General features: G+C 42.9%; 1 protein-coding gene across 2 annotated transcripts in view; it reads left to right on the forward strand.

The window, feature by feature from the left end:
- RHBDD1 (rhomboid domain containing 1) overlaps positions 1–21,602 on the forward strand; it is a 136,203-nt gene that overhangs the window by 25,855 nt on the left and 88,746 nt on the right. For both annotated transcript variants that reach the window (XM_019668064.1, XM_019668065.1), the window contains exons 2-3: positions 4,943–5,450; positions 6,679–6,811. In XM_019668064.1, coding sequence (XP_019523609.1) covers positions 5,018–5,450; positions 6,679–6,811 — 566 coding nt within the window. In that variant the 5' untranslated portion in view covers positions 4,943–5,017. The remainder of the gene's footprint in view (positions 1–4,942; positions 5,451–6,678; positions 6,812–21,602) is intronic.

Raw genomic sequence — 21,602 nt, forward strand, 5'->3', positions numbered from 1 at the left:
AAAAGACAGGAGCCTAAAAAAGTGGTAGCAGTTTTACACATTAAATCATTAAATGCATAAGTACTACAATCAATATGGCACTCTACCTTCAGAAAGCCCTAAAGCTTGCTTGTGGAGGCTGATGTCCGAAGAGCTGCAGCTTGTGGATTATGTCAGTGGAGGAAGGAGGATTATCCAGAATTGGGGAATTTGATGGCAAGTTATAACCGCACCCGTAGATGGTGCAACTCACCATCTGTGAGCTGAGGTAGCTGGCTTGAGGTGTGCAGACGTGTACGTTCCGTGGACTTCCGTGCAGCTGGCTTTAGCTAAGTGCAGTTTCTGCATTCACCTGGTGCTTCTTGGTGATGAAATTACACATAATCAAACGCAAAATTGGCATTATGCTCAAATTGTTTCCTGATACGTTAATTACATCTGAACAAATTTGCTTGTTTCAAAACAAGCACAAAGCACTAAGCTAATGAACTTATACTTCCCTATATTTCACATTTTTATGCTAACAGCATATGTGTGATGCTTCCTCGCTTTAAAATACCTTTCCTTCTTTTATCCACTTTTTGTCTTTCAAAGGCTGGTGCAAGTGAGGAAGCTTCCCTAAGGTGTGCTCTGAATTGGATTGAATTAACATTTTCTATATTGGCACATTATTGGTCCATTTCCAAAAACTGTCGGTTGTAGATGACCTAAGATACAAGTTAGTAGTAAAGGGGGAATNTGGTTACTATCAGATGCCAGATTGTGAATATAATTTATAACTGGTGTGGATTCTTGCAGTTGAATGCTCTCAATTCTTCTTGAACATTTAAACTGAAAATTGAGGTATATGCCTCCCTGGTAAATGATAGTGATGAAACATTTCCTGCTTTGTAAGTAGAATCGAAAATCACCACAATTAGTTTCTTTTCCCTTTTTATAAAATGCGTTTCGTTCCCCCTTGAGACACATTGGTTTCCCAGTTATGAATTCAGCTTCTTTTGTTTGTTCTAGCCACTTCGTTTTTCTTATTACACACCTGTTTAATTTTTAATTTCTCATTAAAAGTAAATATTGCTAATTTTCCTATTAATATTTCAAGAAGTCTTCCATTTCTCTCTGTCACAACCTTGATTTAGAGCTGTCTGGTGTGTATTACTACATAATTAAAATGCCATTGAAAAAAATCAAATAGTTCTGGCAAAGCAGCCTATTAATACATTTTAAAGGGACCAGAGGTTTATTCCTGTAAAGTTGAGATAAATGTTATAAACACTGTTCTGGAACTAAAAATGGCAAGTGGAATAATACATATGGTGCCGTGGGGAAGGTTGCTACAATTGCAGGAAAAAGACTCAGAGCTGATCATCTCATAGGTGTTCAAACCTTTTCAGTCAGTCTCGGTTATTGTGTAATGTGTTAAAAATACTAATCTTGAGTCACTGGGCAAAAGTTGTAAGTACTGACTAGATGCCAGCCGCTGTGCTAAGCTCTGGGTATTCAGTGGTGATCAAACACGATAAGAGAAGTCTGCCCTCGGCCACTTATGCTGTTATCATGGATTTTTGTTACCTTGTTACAGGCGGCACCCTTCACCTTGGGTGACTGACTTGATAACCTACTCGGGGGGACACTGGGCTGTGCATAGAGCTGGTATGAAATAGTGCCGATTTATCTTTGCAGCTTAAAACTCAAACTTAGGTTCTGCCTACACCAAATTCTAGTGGCCTTGACGAGAGCGGAGCCCAACATACCAGCATGTTATGCACTTCTCACACTGACTATGGTTATATCTGCCTTCGTGTGAAGCATACATGTGTTGAGAAGATGAACCACATCATTTTATTCATCTTTTGATTTTCAGCAGCCAATATTTTTATTTCGTTCAACAAATAGAAATGAGCCACTTAGGTGCTGGGATTGTAAGTGTTTCGTTCTTCGCTGCACCTCTAGCACCTGACACAAGGACTGGCGTGTATTTGGGACTTGATATTTATTAAATAAATGAGTGATAGAAGGAATGGCTGAGTAGTCATCTGTGAGGAGGGACAGTTCAGTTTTCAGAAACCAAGAGATCAGGCAGACTATACCGGGGTGCCAAAAAAATGTAGACAAGTGGACACTTCGATCAACGTTGCTCAAGCAGTAGTTCGCCGTCATCAGAAGTGTCTGGATGCTGACGGTAACCACTTTGAGCACCTCTTGTCATCGCAGGAGTCAAACGTGACTTGTGTTCATCTTTTGTTATCAGTATATATGGAGTATTACAATTTTAATGGTTTTTTCCTTTCTTAAAATGTGGATACGTTTTTTTTGGTGCTCTCTCTATACTTCCTATAAGATTATGCCCTGAAACCTACTGAGAAATCCAGGCTGAAAAAGACACATTTAGGAATCATCCTGATAAAAAGAAGTATAAAAACTGTGAGAGTGAAGTTCTGTGAGCATGTGCAAAAGAGAGTCAGGGTGGACGAAAAGCGAAAAGCAGAGTGTGTGTGGGGGTGTTGGAAGGAGGGGTGAAGCAGTATGAAGCAGAGGGGTGAAGCAGAACAGGAAGGCAGTATGTCCCAGGGAAGTGGTGCAACACGCTGAGAGGAGACAAGGGAGGGGAACGGAAAGGGACCTTTGGTTTCGAGCGATGACGTAAAGCAGTTGTGATGTGAATGAACCTGGTTGCACAGTGTGAGAAAAAATTGGGGAAACTCGACTACCTTTTTGTTTATTCTCCTCATCACTAATGATTCCAATCGAGGCGGAACTTTTTCTTACGAAGCGAGGACCTAATTTGTTTTGATTTTCTGCTGTTTGTGTGCTGGCCTCCACAGGGCACTGTTTGTGCTGACACTGAAGGGTTTCTTTGTGATTTCTGGTATGCTGGTTGCTTGGTGATCAAAGCCATGGTTTTTCATTGCTCCTGTTACAGATAATGATGTTTGATATATAGGATTATATAGGAGAATCGCAAGAAAGTCACAGTAGTTGGAGAAGAATGTTGTCTTGAAGGCCAATGTGAAAAATATAGACCAGTTTTCCAAAATTATTTGGGAGCTTTGCAGTTGAAATTTCATGAAATTCTCTATCTCACGAGACTGCTAAAGAGCTCTAATAATAAATCGGTGGCAATAAAGAAACTTGGGTTGTGTTAATAATGGAGACACACACACACACACGATTTTTTTCTTGGTCATTTCTTCTTGGGGTGATGATAAGAATCCATATGGGCGAATGGGGAGTACATTTGAGGCTAATTAGGATGCTACCATTTGCAAATGATTGTTCACATAAGTGAGGTTACTTTATAGTAATGAAAACAGTAGCTGCCTTTGACTCAGCACCGGCTTTGTCCCAGACATGTCACCGTCGTCCTGGAAGGAGGCATTCCCAATTTAATCTGACGATTGAACTGCAGAGTCTAAGTAATTTGCCCGAGGTCGCAGGGCTAGTAAGTAGGAGAACCCCGCCTTTGTTTTACTCCAAAGCCCATGGACTTCCCAGCGTGCCCTCTGAATGAGAACCTTTAGGGTACCAGAGCGCTACCTGTTTGGGTGGACGCCAAGAAAGCCCCACAGAGGAAACAAGCACTGGACGAGCACCTTTTCAGCATCCTGTCTCCTAATCTGCCTCCTGACCCGTATCTGCACCTGACATTTATGTCATAACGTAAATTGATGTTATGACATAAATGTCATGTTATGACGGACAAGGCTTTTCCCTTTAAGGACTCGATTCCTTTTAACTCTTGCATCTTTAGTCTGTGTCTTTACTAGTTTCTTCCCATGAGCAGCAACCAGCCCATCACCAAAGCAAGTACCTTAGGTGGCGGTTAGTATTTGCTGTCTAACAAACCACTCCAAAACTTGGTGAAGTCAAGTATCATTTATTTGGCTCACTGTCCAGTGGGTCAGCCAATTAGTCTGGGCTCAGCTGGACTCACCTGTGCATCTGTGGTCAGCTGCTGGTCCCGTTGACAGTTTGCTTTTGGGGCACTAGCTGGCGAGTGCCCAGGGCCGTCAGGGTGACGGCTACCCTGGACTTGTCCACATGGCTGCTTGGGAGGGTTTGAAGAGAGAGCACAAGCCTGCACATCACCCTGAGGCCTAGATTCAGACTTCATAGAGCATTCTTTCTTATGCCTCTTATACATCAAACAAGTCCCAAGGCCAGCCCAAGTTCAGGGAGTGGAGAACCAGACTGCCGAACCCTAGAACTCTTCTTTGTCACCAACTCGAGTTCACCCTTGAAGACCAGAGTCATGTCACCACTCAGGCTGAATCCGGTGCCTGGGGACCGGGTACCCTCTGTCACTGTGTTTTGAACGTTGTGTGGCAGTTGTTGGTTTATATCTTAGTGGAAAATGAGTTCCTTAAAAGCAGGGACTGTGTTTTAATGCAGGATTGGCACATAGGAGGTAACTTAAAAGCTGAGGTTCTTGTGAAAATAAGGTATTCCTGCAGTTGATACCTAGCAACATGGAATAGAAGATAATGTATGCTTGTATTTTAAAACGTGCTTAATGATGTTTAAAAACTTTGGAGCAAACTATGTAATATATCACAACTGAGTATTTCTTTGAAAATATGAAGGAGGTAAAGAATCCTGACCAACGTTCTTGGCAGAAATCATTATTAAATATTTATGCACTATCTTTGTAGGTTGTTTATTAGGTTACAAGCTTCCTTACAAGGAAGACCAGTCATATTTCCATGGCATATTTGTCAGAGAAAGCACACCCGTCTTTTAACTGGTCCATTGGGATTGGGGATAAAACTTCTATTTTAGAATGTAATATGAAGGAAGGGTCTCAGCCAGTGTCCTGGATGTTATTCTGGAAGACCCTGAAAATAGATGTTTCTGGTAGATGAGAGGTGGGATGTACATCATGGAGTCTCACCTTTAAGTGCGTGTCTTATCCATGTATTCACTTTTAACTGGTGGATTTTCTTGCGTATTTTATTTTACGTTTTAGGTTCAGCTGTCGGTATACCTCCCTGGATTCCTAAAACCTGAGCACGTTTCCCCATCACTGGGTTGATATCAGACCATGCAGCGGAGATCAAGAGGCGTTAACACGGGGCTGCTGCTGCTGCTGTCTCAGATCTTCCAGGTTGGCATCAACAATATCCCGCCTGTCACCCTCGCGACTCTGGCTGTCAACATCTGGTTCTTCCTGAGTCCTCTGAAGTCGCTGCAGAGCTCCTGCATCAGCGTGGAGAAGTGTTACCAGCAGAAGGACTGGCAGCGCTTACTGCTGTCCCCCATTCACCATGCAGACGACTGGCATTTGTACTTCAATATGGTGTCTATGCTGTGGAAAGGAATAAACCTCGAAAGAAGACTAGGAAGCAGATGGTTTGCCTACGTCGTCACCACATTCTCCCTGCTCACTGGGGTGGTGTACCTGTTCTTGGAACTTGCTGTTGCAGAATTTCTGGGTGAACCTGGCTTCCGAAGGAATTGTGCTGTAGGTTTCTCGGGTAAGGCAGACAGACTCCTGAGGTAGCATGCATGCATAGATGGTACAAGAGGCGTGGCTGCTATCTTTTTACAAAGCGTGGGTCTCTAGTTGGTGAGGGAGCTGAGTTCTGAGTGCTTCAGGGCTGCTGGGCATTGCATTTTGGAGGGAGGATGCTGAGTGGAGCCCAGGCGGGAAATAGGTTTTGCTATTTGTCCATTTACTCTTGGACAGGTTGGACCGCGGCCTGCCCACAGGTAGTTTTGTAGGAGATGCATGCAGTACTGGAACTAGACACTGGCTCCATCATGGTGGGGCCAGGGAAAAACCCACAGGTGTATTTGTGATACGGAGCTCTAAAAAGATGAGTATGCCTCGTAATAACTGCATTAAAAGAAATGCATCACACCCTACCATGGCACGCTCATCGTGTTTGAGGAGCCATCGTAGTCACTCTGCATAACTCATGCTGTTTAATTCATGTAACAGGGTCCTAGGGAGCTGGCATCATCTTAGGTTTGTAGGTGAGGAAGCCAGGACTCAGAGAAGTGAGGAAACTTGCTCAGGGTTGCACAGCCAGTAAGGGGTGCAGCTGGGATCTGAAGCCACTCTGCGTGACTTGAACCTGGTGTTGCATTGCCTCTCACTTGCCCCCCTTACTAGTTCTTCTATTTTACACATATGTTCTAGGACTGCAATTCCCATCAGGGCTTAAATTAGGTGTTCTAAAAATCAGAAAGGGAAGGGGAAACAGAGGGAAATCTCACCCTTCCCTCGACTTTCCTGCCATGCTGCCCCTTCCCTCTCAGATGCGTCCTCGTGCATCTGATAGTGGGGGAGGAAAGAAAACGTGTTCCGCCTTCACATGTCTTTCCATAGAGGTTAGAAAAATACACCTTAGTTATGTACGTTTTTTTAATTGAGTTAAAATTCCCGTGGCATAAATGAATGATTTTGAAGTGTACGATTCAGTGGCATTTAGTTCCACTGCTGGTGTTTTATCCACATATATGTGACATGTATGTAGTAGCATACAGAAAGTCAGCAGGAACTTCTGTGTTAGGAAACATCAGATACCATCTTTGTACTGCAAGCTGGGTTGACTTACAAGGAATAGAGCATGTTTCAAAGCAAAAAAAATTGGATGTAACCGAATAATCATTTTCACTTTCAACTAGTTTTCTTTGCAGATGTTGATTATCTCCACATTTGGATTGTTGATATTTGTTCGCTCTTGCTTCTTTTTTTAGGAGTTTTGTTTGCTTTGAAAGTTCTTAACAACCACTATTGCCCCGGAGGCGTTGTCAATGTTATGGGTTTTCCGGTACCCAACAGATTTGCTTGTTGGGCAGAACTTGTGGCTATTCACTTCATCTCATCAGGGTAAGTGTTTACTCTTAGAGAATACAAATGAAGAACCTCATGTTCTGTGGAGAAGGAATTGCAATAACAATGAGGTAACCAATTTTTATTTACAGTGAAATTTATTCTGTAATCAGAAGGACAGAATTGAGCTTAATGGTTTTAATGTCAGACATTCCTGAGTTTGAATCCTGTCGCCTACTGAGCTGTATGATTTTGGGGTGCTTGTCTTATCTGAGCTTCAGTTTTCTCACCTTTTAAGTAGGAGTAAGAAAGAGAACCTGATATTACAGACTTGAGGATCGATAATAACCAGCCTATCAATTAATCAATTCTAACAACAATAACCCAAAGAGACACATAGAAACCACGTAATTATAAAGATAAAAAGGTATTTTGGTCCAGTGCTTTTGAACCATTTTAGTTGTGAATTGTCTTGGTAATAGAACTCTAAACAAAAGGCTTTATTCACAACCTCGACATATAAAATGGATCGCCTCCAAACTGTTTTGGGTTGAGACAAAGCATCGGGCCCCATTCCCTTCACCACATCCCCGTGTCACTGCGGCTGCCTCAGAACCCGAGGGCTCCAAGGAGCACAGTTTGAGAACCGCTGATGTCTGAATCCTTGACAGATGAGGACAAGGAGATTCAGGAAGTTAAGGGACTCATCAAACAGCTGCTGGTAGGTACCAGACCCGCTTGGATTCAGGCCCCCTGACTCCTGGTCTGGCGCCCCCGCCTGGGTGCTGTGCTTTTCCACTTTGGTTCCTTTCTCTGCTTTCTGTTCAGAAAAAGGAGGGTGGATTGTGTTATCTTCCCACCTCTTCCACCAGCTTCACTTCTTTTCATCTGTATAAGGCAACTGGAAGCCCCAGGTTGGTTGGTTTATTTTTACTGTGGGGACCTGGACACTGAAGAAGAGGGAGATTCAGGAAGATTCACGAGGAAGCAAGGATGATTTTCTCACTGCCGTTCCTTTCAGACAGGAGTTTTTATTTTGCTTTCGGTTTGTGTGGCTGTTGAGTGTTGTACTTCACTTGTGAATGTTCTCTTAAGGCTGTGTGTCAGCCCAGTAACCTTGAGACCTTCTTTAATGCTAATTTCCCATCCTGGGCAGCCATTGCCAGCTGGTCTATGAAAGGCTGTGATATGGCCACTGAACGCCACTCATTTGCAACTGTATTGTTATTTTGTGACAGTTCCAGGAACAAAGCCTAACAAAATCTTCAAAGTTTGTTTTGAAAAAGGGTCCCCTAATGTCTGTTCCTTATCTGAACAGTCCTCTATACCTTGTCACTCACAGCTCTCTGACCGGCTTCTCAGTGTGGAGGAGACACTCTTGTATGTGACAGCAGCACCCAACATTCATATGAAAATCATTCCCCCTGGTACTTGAACTTTTATTCCATAATGAATCCTTTGAATAGCAGTGCCTTTAATATTATCATGCATGTATTTCTGAAGACTCTCATCATGCATCTTATTATTTTTAGGGTTCTCCCCCACCGCTTACATGCAAAAGGCATGGTTGTATTTTTATGCAATATGCTTATCCTGCCTGGAAGGACCTGGGAATTAAATAAATTCCTTATCTTTGAAGTTTGAAAGAATACATCTTTTGGTTTTTAAGATTTGACTACTTTGAATAAAAAGCTTCTGCTATCCAACCATCTATTTATGCCCGTGTCCAAATAAAGACTGAGCTAAACACTGGCTCAGGAAACCTAAGAAGCAAGTGCTTCTTTGAGATGGATCTTGGAAGAATGGGAGAAACCAGAGCTCTCTTTGCTCTGCATTGTTACACTCCTGGTGGTTGTCAATTAGAATTTTCATTGGGAAAACACTGTAAATCTTCAAAACAAAGCCTGCTTTATTGTCGGACTTAATGAGCTGCCCTTTGGGAGGGGGGGAGAAAAATCTGCCAAGCAAACATTTGGTGGCCCTCCGTGTTTTACGAAAGCCGTGGAATTAGTAATTTCCCCTGGTTACGGAATGTTATGGCGGGAAGCCTCTCCAGACAGCCAGCCGCTAGGCATTGTGCGGGGTGTGCACTTGACCTTCATGGTGAAGTAGTCACACCCCTTTCCTGGTGCTCTTGCTTTTCACAGTACTTGTTTCAGTGATCGCTTTGCCTCACATGGTCTTTTCATTTCTCTGCGTGTCCTGGAACCCTGGGAGGTGACTGGGCCTGAAGAGGTGTCCCTGTGCCTCAGGTGGCCCCGGAGCGAGGTGTGCAGGCTGCTTCAGGAGGCGGCCTCCCCACAGACTTAGCCCCTGCCCCTTGCCACCTCCCACCCCTGCCACCTGGGGTTGGCGGAAAGAGGGGAGTCCTGATGCCACCTGTGACTTCCTAGTCTCAATTCCTAGCCCCGGTGCTGAACCTCTGCGGTTTCTCTTAGGAGCCTAAGGCCATCGAGTCTAAAAACTGAAGCTCAGACAGATGAACGTTACCCAGAGTGAGACAGCCACCGCACCAGAAAACTGTGGTTTTAAGTGTGAAAGGACCTGGGCTCGCATCCCAGTGGTAGGCCCTCGGGCAAATTATACGGCCTCTTCTGAGCCTCATTGTCCTTACCTGTGAGATGGGGATATTGCTTACTTTCCTGTTTCATGTCAGTTTTAAGGAGTCAAAGAAGTGATCCGTATGAAAGTGCTTTATACACGATGCAGTACTTAACTCATCATTTTTAGTATGAGATAAGTCACTGAAAGTGTGCAATGTTTCTAAGAGGAATCATGCCTGCTTTCTTTTTCTGCCTCAAAATAATAACATTTTTTTATTTGAGTTCTGTCTCTTACCATCCCTTGTTCCTACTTGACTTTTCCATCCTGAATGACAGTCAGCAGTCTGAAAAGTCCTGTGAGCTACTCTTCCGCACAAATTAAGGAGGCCATGACTGATTTGGAACTCGAGACGACCGTTTGGTCCAACATGGCAGTTCCGAAAACCTTAGCCTCTTGGCTTTGGGTCCTGCTTCACTGCCCATGCTTGAGGAGAGTAATTACTTTGATCCTACTAAAAACCACTTGGTTAGATTGACCAAATGAGAGAAAAATAGATTTAATATGGTTTTTTTTTTGGCTTTTTCCAATTTTTTAATTGTAAACGTTTTCAAACATAAAGTTGCTGAACTATTTGAAAGTAAGTTGCAAACACCATGATAACTTCACCCCTAAAATCTTCATCTTACAGCTCTAAAAAATAAAGCTATTCTTTTGCATAACCACATTACTGTTGTCATACTGAAGAAAATTAGTAGTAATTCCAGTGTTGCCAAGTAATTAATTGGTCCACATTCAAATCTCCCAGTTTTCAAAATGCCTCTTGTAACTTTTTTTCAGGGGGTGGGGTGTGAGGTAGGGCCAGGATGGAGTCAGGGTTCACACCTTGCATTTGATTATTATATTTCTGTTCTCTCCTTTACTCTTTTACTAAGGCAGCCCTCCCACCTTTTTACCTTTCCATGGAAAACTTTTAAAGAGACCAGGTCTCTTGTCTTGTAGAATGTCCCACGTTCTAGATGTGCCTGCTGGTTTCCTTGTAAGATGATTTAACTTGTTCCTCTGATCCCTGCATTTCTGGAAACTGGAAGCTAGGTCTAAAGGCTCACGCTGGGTGTTTTGGGCAAGAATACTTCATGGCGTGATACCATAGACTCCATATTGCGTCACATCAGGAAGGCCGTAATACCAGATTGTCACAGTTCGGACTTGTGAGTTGAATCACTTGACTAAGGTAATCTCCATCGTGAGGGTGCAGCTACCCTTTTGTAATTAGCAGGTAACCTGTGGGGTTGATATTTGGACATCATGCTGACAGCTTGTTCTCAGCCACCTTTGTCCTAATGGTTTGGTATGTGTCTCATGATCCTTATCTGAATTGGTTATTTCATGGTGAGTTGTGAAAGATGATTTTCTGATTCTGTAGTTCTTTCTGCATTTACGACATGGGGTTAATCCAGGGTTGGAGGTTAATAGCCAAAGGGAAGGAATTGAGCAAGGTGAGTGTTCTATCAAAGGCAGAACTTAGTTTTGAGGGCTTGAAGCTTATTCAATTTTGTGGTTCCTCCTTAAGAAAGAAATACAGAATTAGAAACAGAAGTAAACATTTTAAATGAGAAAAGAAAGCACAACAATTTACACATTTTAAAGAGGTGACCCATACTATAAACATTACAGAAGCCATAAAAATAATGTTAACTCCCTGGCATGCCTCTGTAATATTTCCACAGATTTTGCTGCATACTGTTTGATCTTTTCTTCATGTGACAATAATTTGGCAATAGCGTTTCTGTAGAGAGAACAGCATGGTGCGTCAAAGTCAATTTTTTATTATTGAGAGTTTAGAAAAGCTTTCACAACCCATTGTGTAAAGTTTTAGAATTGTCAGATTTGGCGAAATTTCTATTAAGCTATTTTTACATATGAACTGTCAAATTTAAGGACTTTCCAAGTTTTCTTAACAATTTTCAAGTTTCTTGACTGTTCTTTGAATCGAGTTGAGCGTCAGCAATGGTCTTGAGTGGCATAGTACGAGATGTATATTTTCTTCACGGATACCAATACTCCGTGCTGTGTCAACAAGGAATGTTACTAATATTCTTATGATTCACCCTTCATTAATTGGATTACCAGAAACCCAGGAACTTATTCATTACTTCCATTTATAGCTTTTGATATGATTTGAAAATACTTTTATTTGAGAGCTACAAACACAGGAATTCTGATAAAGTGTATTTTGCATGATTCTCAAAAAAGAAAAGGAAAGTGAATGGTGCATATATATAATTTCATGTCTACGTTATCTAGTCTATTCCTGATGGAGAATTTCTGTTTTAACTATGTGTTAATTATTAGGAACTGAATCTTCCACTTATAGTTTACCTGCTCGGCGATTAGAAGAATTTTCCAGACTCTGGGTTCTGACTCCAGCATGCTGACTGTCCTGCCAGTGCTGGCTGCCTTAGGACTCTTGACAGGGCAGGTGGAGTCCACACCTGTGCTGCCTGTTAAAATTCTAGTTAAGGATACACAGTGGGTATTAAGAATATCTCTGTAAGCCACTTCTACACAGCAATGACTAACAGTGACAACCCTGCATGACAGCAAACCATATACGTAAATAAGACCCACTGAGCCCAAACTTAATGTGTTTTCAGTTCAGCTTCCTTTTAGTTGAATCCCCAAAATGTCTGTGGCCACTCCGGTGCCACCTGACCTGGAGGAGGTGACAGTGGGAAAGTTGGAGTGGAAAGAGATGGCAGTTTTAGCTGATTGTGGTTCAGCTGTCTCACTCCCACAAAGTTTTCAGAAAAGGATGACCACGTGAACATGTGGCTTGGACCCCTCCCACAGCTCCGAAGGTTCCTGAAAGTGAGGGGCCTGGTGCTCCCTGAGCCTCGGCAGACTCCCCTGTGGGCGCTGTTGAGACGATTGTCCTGGTGGTGACAGGAAGGGAAAGAAAGGGAACCAAACAGGCCTGTGGACAGCGGGCAACGGAGGGATGAAGAGTGGAGGATTTGTCCAGTTTGGAAACAGAGCGCTGTGTGAACAGAAGACAGGATGCCGGCGTTTGTTTTATTGGTGAAATGGTGCAGAGTGTGTCTGGGGTGCTATGAAACGGAGGAATGGTGGAATAGAAGCTTATTGGAGTCAAGGGGTTGGTTGTGGGTTTAGTTGTTGGGTGGATTATCTACACGGGCGGTGAAATTACCCAGGACAAAGGAGAGATTATTCTAGAGTCCTCCATGGATGTCGGAAAATAATTCTATATGCAGATGGTAGACAATATCTGTAATAATTTCTTCTTGCTGCTGTAACAAATTACCACAAACTTCGTGGCTTAAAACAACTGAAATTTCTTCCCTCATGGTTTTGGAAGCTAAAAATATGAACTCGGTGTCATGGGCTGAAGCGCCGTGCTCCCCTTGGAAGCTCTGGGGAGAGTGTTGTCCTGTCCCCTCCAGCTTCTGGTGGCTGCCAGCATCCCTGGGCTGTGGCCACATCACTCCACGGCCTCCGAGGTCCCATTGCCTTCTCCTCTCCTGGCTGTGTCAAATCTCCCTCTGCATCTCTCTTATAAAGACACTACGATTGCATTGAGGACTCACCATGGTAACCCAGCATAATTGCTCCATCTCACCGCACTTGGAAAATCCTTGCCGTGAAAGGTAACATTCACCAGTTCCAAAGACTAGGATGTGGATATCTTTTTGGGGATCATATTCAGCCTACCATGCCATCAGATGGGTAGAGGATGGTGGGGTGCCAAAACACAACCATGTGTGCCTGAGCCTTAGAGTTCATCTCCCTTCGCTCTGTGAGATGCCCTTTATTCTTTTCTCCTTGTGAATTCTTGGTTATCATTCAAAACCCAAATCAAATGGTGTCTATCCTGTGCTGCTTTCCCCAACTTCCCCAGCCAGAGTTAACTACTTCTTTGTCTATAGGAGTTAATTACTCCTATAATGTTGTGGATTTTTCCACCATAATTCTCCATCATAATTTTCCTTCCTTCCTTCCTTCCTTCCTTCCTTCCTTCCTTCCTTCCTTCCTTCCTTCCTTCCTTCCTTTCTTTCTTCTCTAGACTGGGAGTTCTTGAGGCTCAGGACTGCTTCTTATTCATCTTTGTATTTTAATCACCTTCCTGACACTTACTGGCACTGAGTGAATATTTATGGTTGAATGACTGTAAGTTAAAGAACGTCAGTGTGATGGTTAATTTTGTATGCCAGTTTGTGCCGTGAGATACCCAGATAGCTGGTTAAATATAATCTCTGGGTGTGCCTGTGAGGGTGTTTCCAGAAGAGATTAGCATTTGAATAGGTATTCTGAGTAAAGCAGATGGCCTTCCACTGTGGGCGGGCATCACCCAATCCATTGAGGGACTCAATAGAACAAAAAGGCACAGGGTGGTTGAACTCTCTCTCTGCCTATATGGGCTGAGACATTGGTCTTCTCTTGCCCTTGAGCTGGGACGTACACCATTGGCGTTCCTGGTTCTCAGCCCTTTGGACCCAGACTGGAGTATTTACCGCTGGCTTTTCTGTATCTCCAGCTTGTAGATGGCAGACTGGGGGGGGACCTCAGCCTCCATAATCATGTGAGCCAATGCCTTATAATAAATATATTTACATTTTTATTGGTTCTGTTTCTCTGGAGAACCCTAATACAATCAATGAAAGGACCTATAGTTTCTCTTGTTGCTTTTGGCCTGAAATCTCTTGCTAGATTCCTGTATGACCTCAGACAAGTGTTTTAATTTTACTTCATTTTTCTTCATTTATAAGGTAGGCCAATATCTCATTGTTTCGTAGCTTGGTATTTCCCTCAAATGTAAGAAAAGGGTAATCTTGAGCAATTTTAAATTGAATCTTGAGTTAAAAAAGAACATTTGTTCCCTTTTGTACCTTTGCTTTTGGGATCCTTGTTAAATATTGACCTGAATCAGTACTCTATCCCTCTCCCCTCAGGGACATCACAATTTAGTAAAAGAAACACTCACCAACAACTAATTGAAACAAAACAGAAGGCAGAAATTTTAGTTGCGTGAAAGCAGAGAAACAAAAAAGGAGGATTATTAACTCTGATTTAAGAAATTAGGAGGCTCCTGGGGTGACGGGGGCGGGGGGAGCGGTGTATGTGCTTTGAGTGTTGGGAGATAATAGGGCAGATGATGAGACCACTACTCTGCAATGGGAATAGAAGGAACATGACAATTGACCGAACAGCAGAGAACCTGTCTGCAAATACTGGGAGATGAATTTCGTGAGCGGCGCTCCCCCAGATGTGTTTTCTCAAGCACTGGTTTCCTGAGATGCTCTCTGGAACAAGGCTCCCTGGTCAGTAAACTCTGCACATGTGTGTTCTGTGTTCTAGTCCAGTGGCCACAAGGCACATGAACGTGTGAAAGGTTCTGAAACATGTTGCAAGAAAGACATCAGAGTAACTGACTAGTTTGCCAAATTTGCCTGATGATGGCACCCGCTTGTTTTAGCACTCGCTTGAAGATTCTCTACAGAGATTATAGTCAGTCTTCAAGGTAGGTTTTATAAACACCGGGCTAGAGAGTCAAGATGAAGTCGCATCTCAGAGGGCTTGGGATGGCAGGTTGATGAATTCAGGCCTTGCTTGTAGTCAGGTGGACACACAGATTTGGCTTCTGAGGAAGAGCAGCCATGAACTGATCTGTGGTTTAGGAGAGGAGGCCAGGGGTGGTGTGACGATTTGAGATTTGGTGGCAGGGATCTGGTTCATCTGTTGACATAGACTAGAGAAGAAACTAAAGACTGGAACCAGTGAGACAGAGAAAATAGAAAAGGAGCGAGTAGGTGGGAGAGAGGTTCCCAAGCCTGTGTGACAGTCCGTGGGTCATAATAATAATGACTCCTGCCCTGGGGACTTGCTACAAGCCAAGCGCCATTGTGAGCTCTATGTATATTATCTTTTTTTTTTTTTGTGAAGGCTCACTTTATTTTTGAGAAAACGTGTGCCATTTTCCATGTATTTAAGCATGATCGGTCCGTTTTTCTTTTAAGTAAGCATGCTGGGGAATGGTCCATGAAAACAGTGGCTAATTCATCTCACAGCTCAGACAACCACACTAATGCTTCATCTGGAGACAAGCATTTCACTTTGAGACACAGCTTTATGCATATTTCCCATTTTGTCTCATTGCATGTTAAAAAGATGTGTGCTAATAATGATATTAAAAAAATTAAGTATTTTACTGCTTCCTCAAAGATATTCTTAAAACTTCCCCTTTTTTGGGTTTGCTTGTCTAACAATGCGTGGCTGTGAAGAATACAATGACTGCTGGTGCTGTTTGGGGCCACTGTCTTGTTTGGTTCATGCTAAGGCATCAGCTCTGGTGCCCACCTTTGCTTTTGTGCCACTGGCACAGATGTCAGCACAGCAAAACTGGCAAGTGATGGCTCGCTGTTGTTATGAAAGCAGCTCTGATGCAGCCTCTGGAAGGATCTCTGGGTTCTCCAGTAGTCCATGGAGCACGCTCTGAAAGTGGCGGCTCTGAACTCTCAGGCTACCTCTTGAGCCACTTGAAGGTTTCTTAGCTTGTAGGAAAGGAAAGTTGCTGATGTGGAACCTGAACAAGGAGAACCTCTTCCAAGGGAGTGTCCGGCGGTCAGGGAAGGGTGAGAGGGGGGTGCAGTACAGCGTATGTGAAAATCTACTTCGTCTCTGACATCACCGATTAACAACTGTCAACGTGAACTGTTAACTCTTTGTCCGAAGGAGAACGGCTGCTTCTCTTTTCCTGTGGAGATTGACTATGAAGCCTGCCTGTGTCCCCTACGGGACAGAATTCACCAGGCTGCATGGAACTACCATGCTCCTTTGAGTTCTCTCCTTGCTGCTGCTGACATTTTGTGAGAAGGAACTTCTGACATATTTGTCTAACATGCCATCCATACTTCTTTTGTCCCCAGTAGCACTGAGATGGGGAATGGGAAAGAAGAGGACAGTGAGTTCCAGCTTGGGTGTGTGACATTTTGAAGTGGCAGTCGCCACCCATCGTGGATCTAGCCACCAAGTAGACTGTTGGATCTTTGCCTCGCAAATTAGAAAGGAGGCTGGGGAATTATGGTTTAGAAGATGGCTGTCCCACCATCTCCTGTGCCACATGTTTGTTTAGTACTTTTCCACTCCACCGTCAAGAGGTGGCGCCCCGAATTGGGTGGCTTTGTGACTCACTGTAGCCAGTAGACGGCAGTAGAAGTGCCACATTACTTCTGAGGCGAGTTACTTGCCTTTCGGGCTGAAACACTTGCCACTGGAGCCCGTGTAAGATAAGAACCCCAGCTGCCTTGACTCCACCGTGCTCCGAGGGACAGCCCAGCCAAGTGGCGTCGACACCACACATGTGAGTGTTGACACAGCCCGGAGTCAGCCCAGCCTTGACACAGCAGAGCAGAGACCAGCTGCCCTCCGGGCTGCTCCTTGTGAGCTTCTGACCTACAGAACCTGAGGTGAAGAAAATGCTTGCTGTTTCATGCCACCCCATTTGGGGAGATTTGTTCTGCGGAAGCTGTAATGGCAACAGTGAGGCTAATGCAAAGGAAAGGGGGAAAGTAAAATGAAAAGTAACGGGTACAAAGGACAGTGTGTGGGGACAGAGGATAAGAGGAGTTAAAGTAGACGAGAGCAAGGATAGAACTTGGGGACGGATCCACCCTGAGATGCTGTGGCACTGTGAGTCCTGACAACATCACCCATCAGGTAACAGGGCTTAAAACTAGTGGTTTTCAGCTGGAGGTTCTAACCCTTTAGAATATCCTGAAATCAGTTGAGTGGGTCACAACCAGCATGAGAGAGAGAGCACAATGTTAGCGCTAAACGCAGTAAGGGTAAGTATTATTTCAAGGAACTTTTGTTTGAGTTATACATATGTGTATGTGTTCTGGGTCAAGTCTAAAATGCATTTTTATCGTGGGACACAGTGTAACAACTTTGAGGGGTGTCCCTTTCAAGCACCTACTACTTGCTTAAACTAGAGTTAACTATATTTGTAGGATTGGTGTCATTTTAGTGGACGAAATAATTAGATTGCCAGGACTTTGGTGGCAGTGAGAACAGGCTGTGATCACAGACTTCTGCTAATTTGTTGTCTTTTGTTGGAATGAGTATTGTGTGTTCATGAGGCTCAGGTATGACCGTGCCGGCTCTCGAGATAGCTGTCTGTATACAGAGATGTGCGGGTCACAGACTTAGACTTGCCCTAAACCAGAAATGCTGATCCGTTATAAACAACGTTGTTAATAACAATTTTTGAAAATTCATGGAGAAGGGGTAATCGGGAGCAAAGAAAATGAGGTGTAAAAGTTAACACATTTTCCCAAAGGTAAGTGTAACATTCCATTCTAAACTTTTTAAATGTAGAAGCATTGCCAACAGCTTAATAGAAAAGAAGAAAGAACCAAGTGGACATAGGGTTAAGATCTATAAATGTCTAACCTCTATGCTGTACGCCTGAAACTAATATAAAAGAATATTGAACGTCAATTATAATTGAAAAAAAAATCAAATTAAAAGAAAAGGTATAAACTGGGGGCTTGTATAAATAAGCAGGTGAGACATATGTAAATCCAATGATACCCAAATTGAGTCTTGAGGCAGAAAGCTTCTTCAATAGAAAGGGCACCGGGGACTGTGACCTTCTCAGGGTTGGGGCAGCTTACTGAGCGGAGAGACGGTCCCTGTCTGGGGTTCATGGTTTCCAAGGATGGGTTAAGTAGTTTTTCAAGAAGTTATGCCAATTTCTTGTGTCATTTTTATCACTTAGCACAAATTGGCCTGCACACTGGGTATCATCATTTGAAAAACAATAACTTTTCAGTAGGTGTAATGTGATGTCGCCAAGTTGTTTGGTGTGCATATGTGTGTGTATAGATACCTGTGTATATACAAATTTATTTGTTGTCCCGGTGAGCATTTTCTGAAGCATTGGTTTTCTGTCTCTGGCACAATCACATCTTTCTTCTTTGTATCTAGTGGGCCTGTAGCATTTTTCTAATAAGCTTGGATGGCAGGTGTATTTAGAATTGATACCCTTTGTGTTATTTCATGAAAACATGTTTTCACAGCCTGTTAAAAAAAAGCTAAGTTTGAATCAACATTCCAAGACTGTCAAGCAGATTTGGTGAATTTGGGGGAATTTTTCTTCTGTGTTCCTCCAGTGTCCATTTGTACATTTCCTCCCTCCTGTCTTTACAGGTTCCCATAAAAGAAAGTTATATGAGCCTTATAAGAGAGTTAGTTCATTTGTCTGTCTCCCAGGAGGACTCACAGTTGAACAGAACTCGAGCTGAGAGCAAAGCCGTGATTCCCTGGAGATGGATTTTATGAGATGAAAATGAGAAATTTGGAGGCAGGGAACTTTCCTTCTCAGTGGAATCGGAACTCATTCAGGGAAAGGGGGTGTGTAAGTCATCTCCCTGGCTCTGGGGCCCAAGCCCGTGCACAGAGAACACACCCAGCCCTGTCCTGGACAAAGTGACCAGGCCCATCCCTGACGACTGGAAGAGCTTCGAGCCAAACAGGTGGCTCATTGAGAACAGAAAAAGACAATTTTATCTGACTGCTGAATCTCCCTCAGTTATTCTCCTTGAAGAGATTTAGTATAACAATTTCTTTTTAAAATGGTGAAATTACATAAATAAACTGAAAAAAAAAGGGGTAGCTAAATGAAAGTATAACCTAAGTTCTCAGCTCCTAACTGAAAGAACTCCATATTCATTGTAGCAAGTTGAAAACATATAAATGGATGATGAAGAAAACCAATTGCCCATTGTATCCCACTCTGAGAAAACTGCTATTAGCATTCTGCTATCACACATCCCTACCCTCACGCACAATTATGTTTTCCACACTTTCACTTGGTTTGTTACATGCACAAGCCAGTGTTAATGGCTGCATCAGATGCCTGTTGTTTGCTTCCTTTAGTTTATTTTCTCAGCCTCTGATTTTTACATACCTAATGTTACACATTGATGTTACTACTTAATCATTCAAATTACAAGTGAGGATGTCTGTCAGAACATATATTTGCAAGTCTTGGCTCCCAGGTCTGAATATATCCATGGAGGAGATTCCCAGACATAGAATCATGGGTTAAGGGTTTGAACTATTTTCATGGTCCTTTGTACTTATTACCAGCTTGCTGTCTGGAAGATACAGTCCGCCAACAGCATATGAAAGTGCCAGCTTTTCCACTTCCTGGCCAGTCGGAATAGCCTCTTACCTTTTTGAGAAATTTTACATGTAACAAAAATGATTTCATTGCTGTGATTTACAGTTCTGTTATTAGGGAAATGGGACACTTTTTTTTAGTAAGTTGTATTTCCTTGTGTGTAGTTGTCTGTTTGTGCTCTGTATATATTTCCAAGAAGCTATAATTATTTAGAGTTAATGATGGTGATATCAAATTGCAATGGGCTCAAATTATTAGATTATATATACTAAGAGACCTTCGGTACACAGTACAATTTCAGGTTTCATAAATAATAATTTAGACAATGCTTAAGGGGAATTTCTTTTTTTGCTGTTGTTAATAATCACTTATTCTAAATTATAGTTAACAGAACGGCTTTTACATTGAAAATAGAGAAATGATATGATGGATTGTTTGGGGGCAGATCAAAGACATAGGTTTTATTTATGTATGTATTTTAAATGTCTTATTTTTTAGAATGGTTTTAGATTTGCAGGAAAACTGTGAATATATATGGAAAGGTCCCATATAACCCGTACCCAGTCTCACCTAATTTTTATCTTAACATTAAGTATGGTATATGTATTATGATTAATGAGCCAATATTGACACATTATTATTAACTAAAATCCGTACTTTAGTTAGGTTTCCCTGTTTTTTACTTAATGCCCTTTTTCTGTTCCAGGATCTCATCTGAGCTACCGCATAACATTTAGCCTCCATATCTCCTTAGATGTCTGTCTTAGCTTGGGCTGCCATAACAAAATGCCATGAACTGTGTGGCTTAAGCAACAGAAAGTTATTTTCTCACAGTCCACGATCAAGGTGCCAGCATGGTTGGTTTCTGGTGAGAAATTTCTTCCTGATTTGTAGCGTTCTTACTGTGTTCTCACATAGCAGGGAGAGAAAAACATGAGAGGAGAGCCATTTTGCTCTCTGTGTCTCTTCTTATAAGGGCACTAATGCCATCATCAGGGCCCCACCCTCAGCACCTCATCTAAACCTAATCACCTCCCAAAGGTCTCAGCTCCACATACCAGCACCTTGGGGAGTTAGGACTTCAACATAGGAATTTGGGTAGGGACACAATTCAGTCCATAGCAACTCCTCTTCACTGTTATTGTTGGTTTTATTTATTTATTTATTTATTTAAAAGATTTTATTGGGGAATTGGGGGAGGGGAACAGATAAGTTGCTGTCCTTTTGTTCTTCAGTCCAGTTGTGGAGGACATGGCTTCACTGGCCCATGTTGATATTATCATTGCGCTCTTCCCGGGTGAGGCAGATCGCTCACCAGCCATTGGACAGTGGCTCACTGCAGCCTACGCCGTCACCGGCGACTCACAGCAGCCCAGCTCCAGGTCGAGCTGTTGTTCACCATCTTAGCTGTAGAGGGCGCAGTGTCACTGGCCCTCATGTGGGATCCGAACCGGGGCCCTGCTGCTCAGAGCTGGCGTCCCAAGCCAACTCTTAACCAATGCGCCACTCGGCCGGCCCTAGTTGGTTTTATTTTTAACCAAGATTTATAAAATATCATTCCTGAATGTCTGTGTGTGTGAGTGTTAACTTCCTCTCATTTGTCATTTGTCACGTGATCCAGCAGCAGCGTTCAGTTAGCCACATAGCATGATTTCTAAGCAAGCTTTAATTTAGGTGTATGAACACATACCGTCTTCTGTAATTGGATAGTCCTGCCATGGTTGCATTTGAAAATGTATATGTCATGCACAGAGGTGGATATGAGACATTTCCGTCCCAACCAGAGCACACCAGTATGGAGGACTCCTGCTGCCTTTAAATTAATCAGACCTTCTCTAGGTCCCGCTTTGCCCAACCGACTGGCTCCGAATTACACAGGAAAGCAGTAGGCAGAAATAAGGAAGCAGCTGTTTTTTCAGCTGAACACAGAGTTGTCAGGAATAAGGTTCACTACCCAGGTTGAAACTAATTGGCCATCATGCTGTGATGTAATTGTGGGAGTGTGGATGATAGCACCCACCTAATCTGTACTTAACTTAAGCAGGCTTGTTAATGATCAGTTCTGTGACAGTGACAGGTGCAAGGCTTGGGCTTACTGCATTG

This window comes from Hipposideros armiger, unplaced genomic scaffold, assembly GCF_001890085.2.
Source record: "Hipposideros armiger isolate ML-2016 unplaced genomic scaffold, ASM189008v1 scaffold_514, whole genome shotgun sequence".
Classification (NCBI taxonomy): Eukaryota; Metazoa; Chordata; class Mammalia; order Chiroptera; family Hipposideridae; genus Hipposideros; species Hipposideros armiger.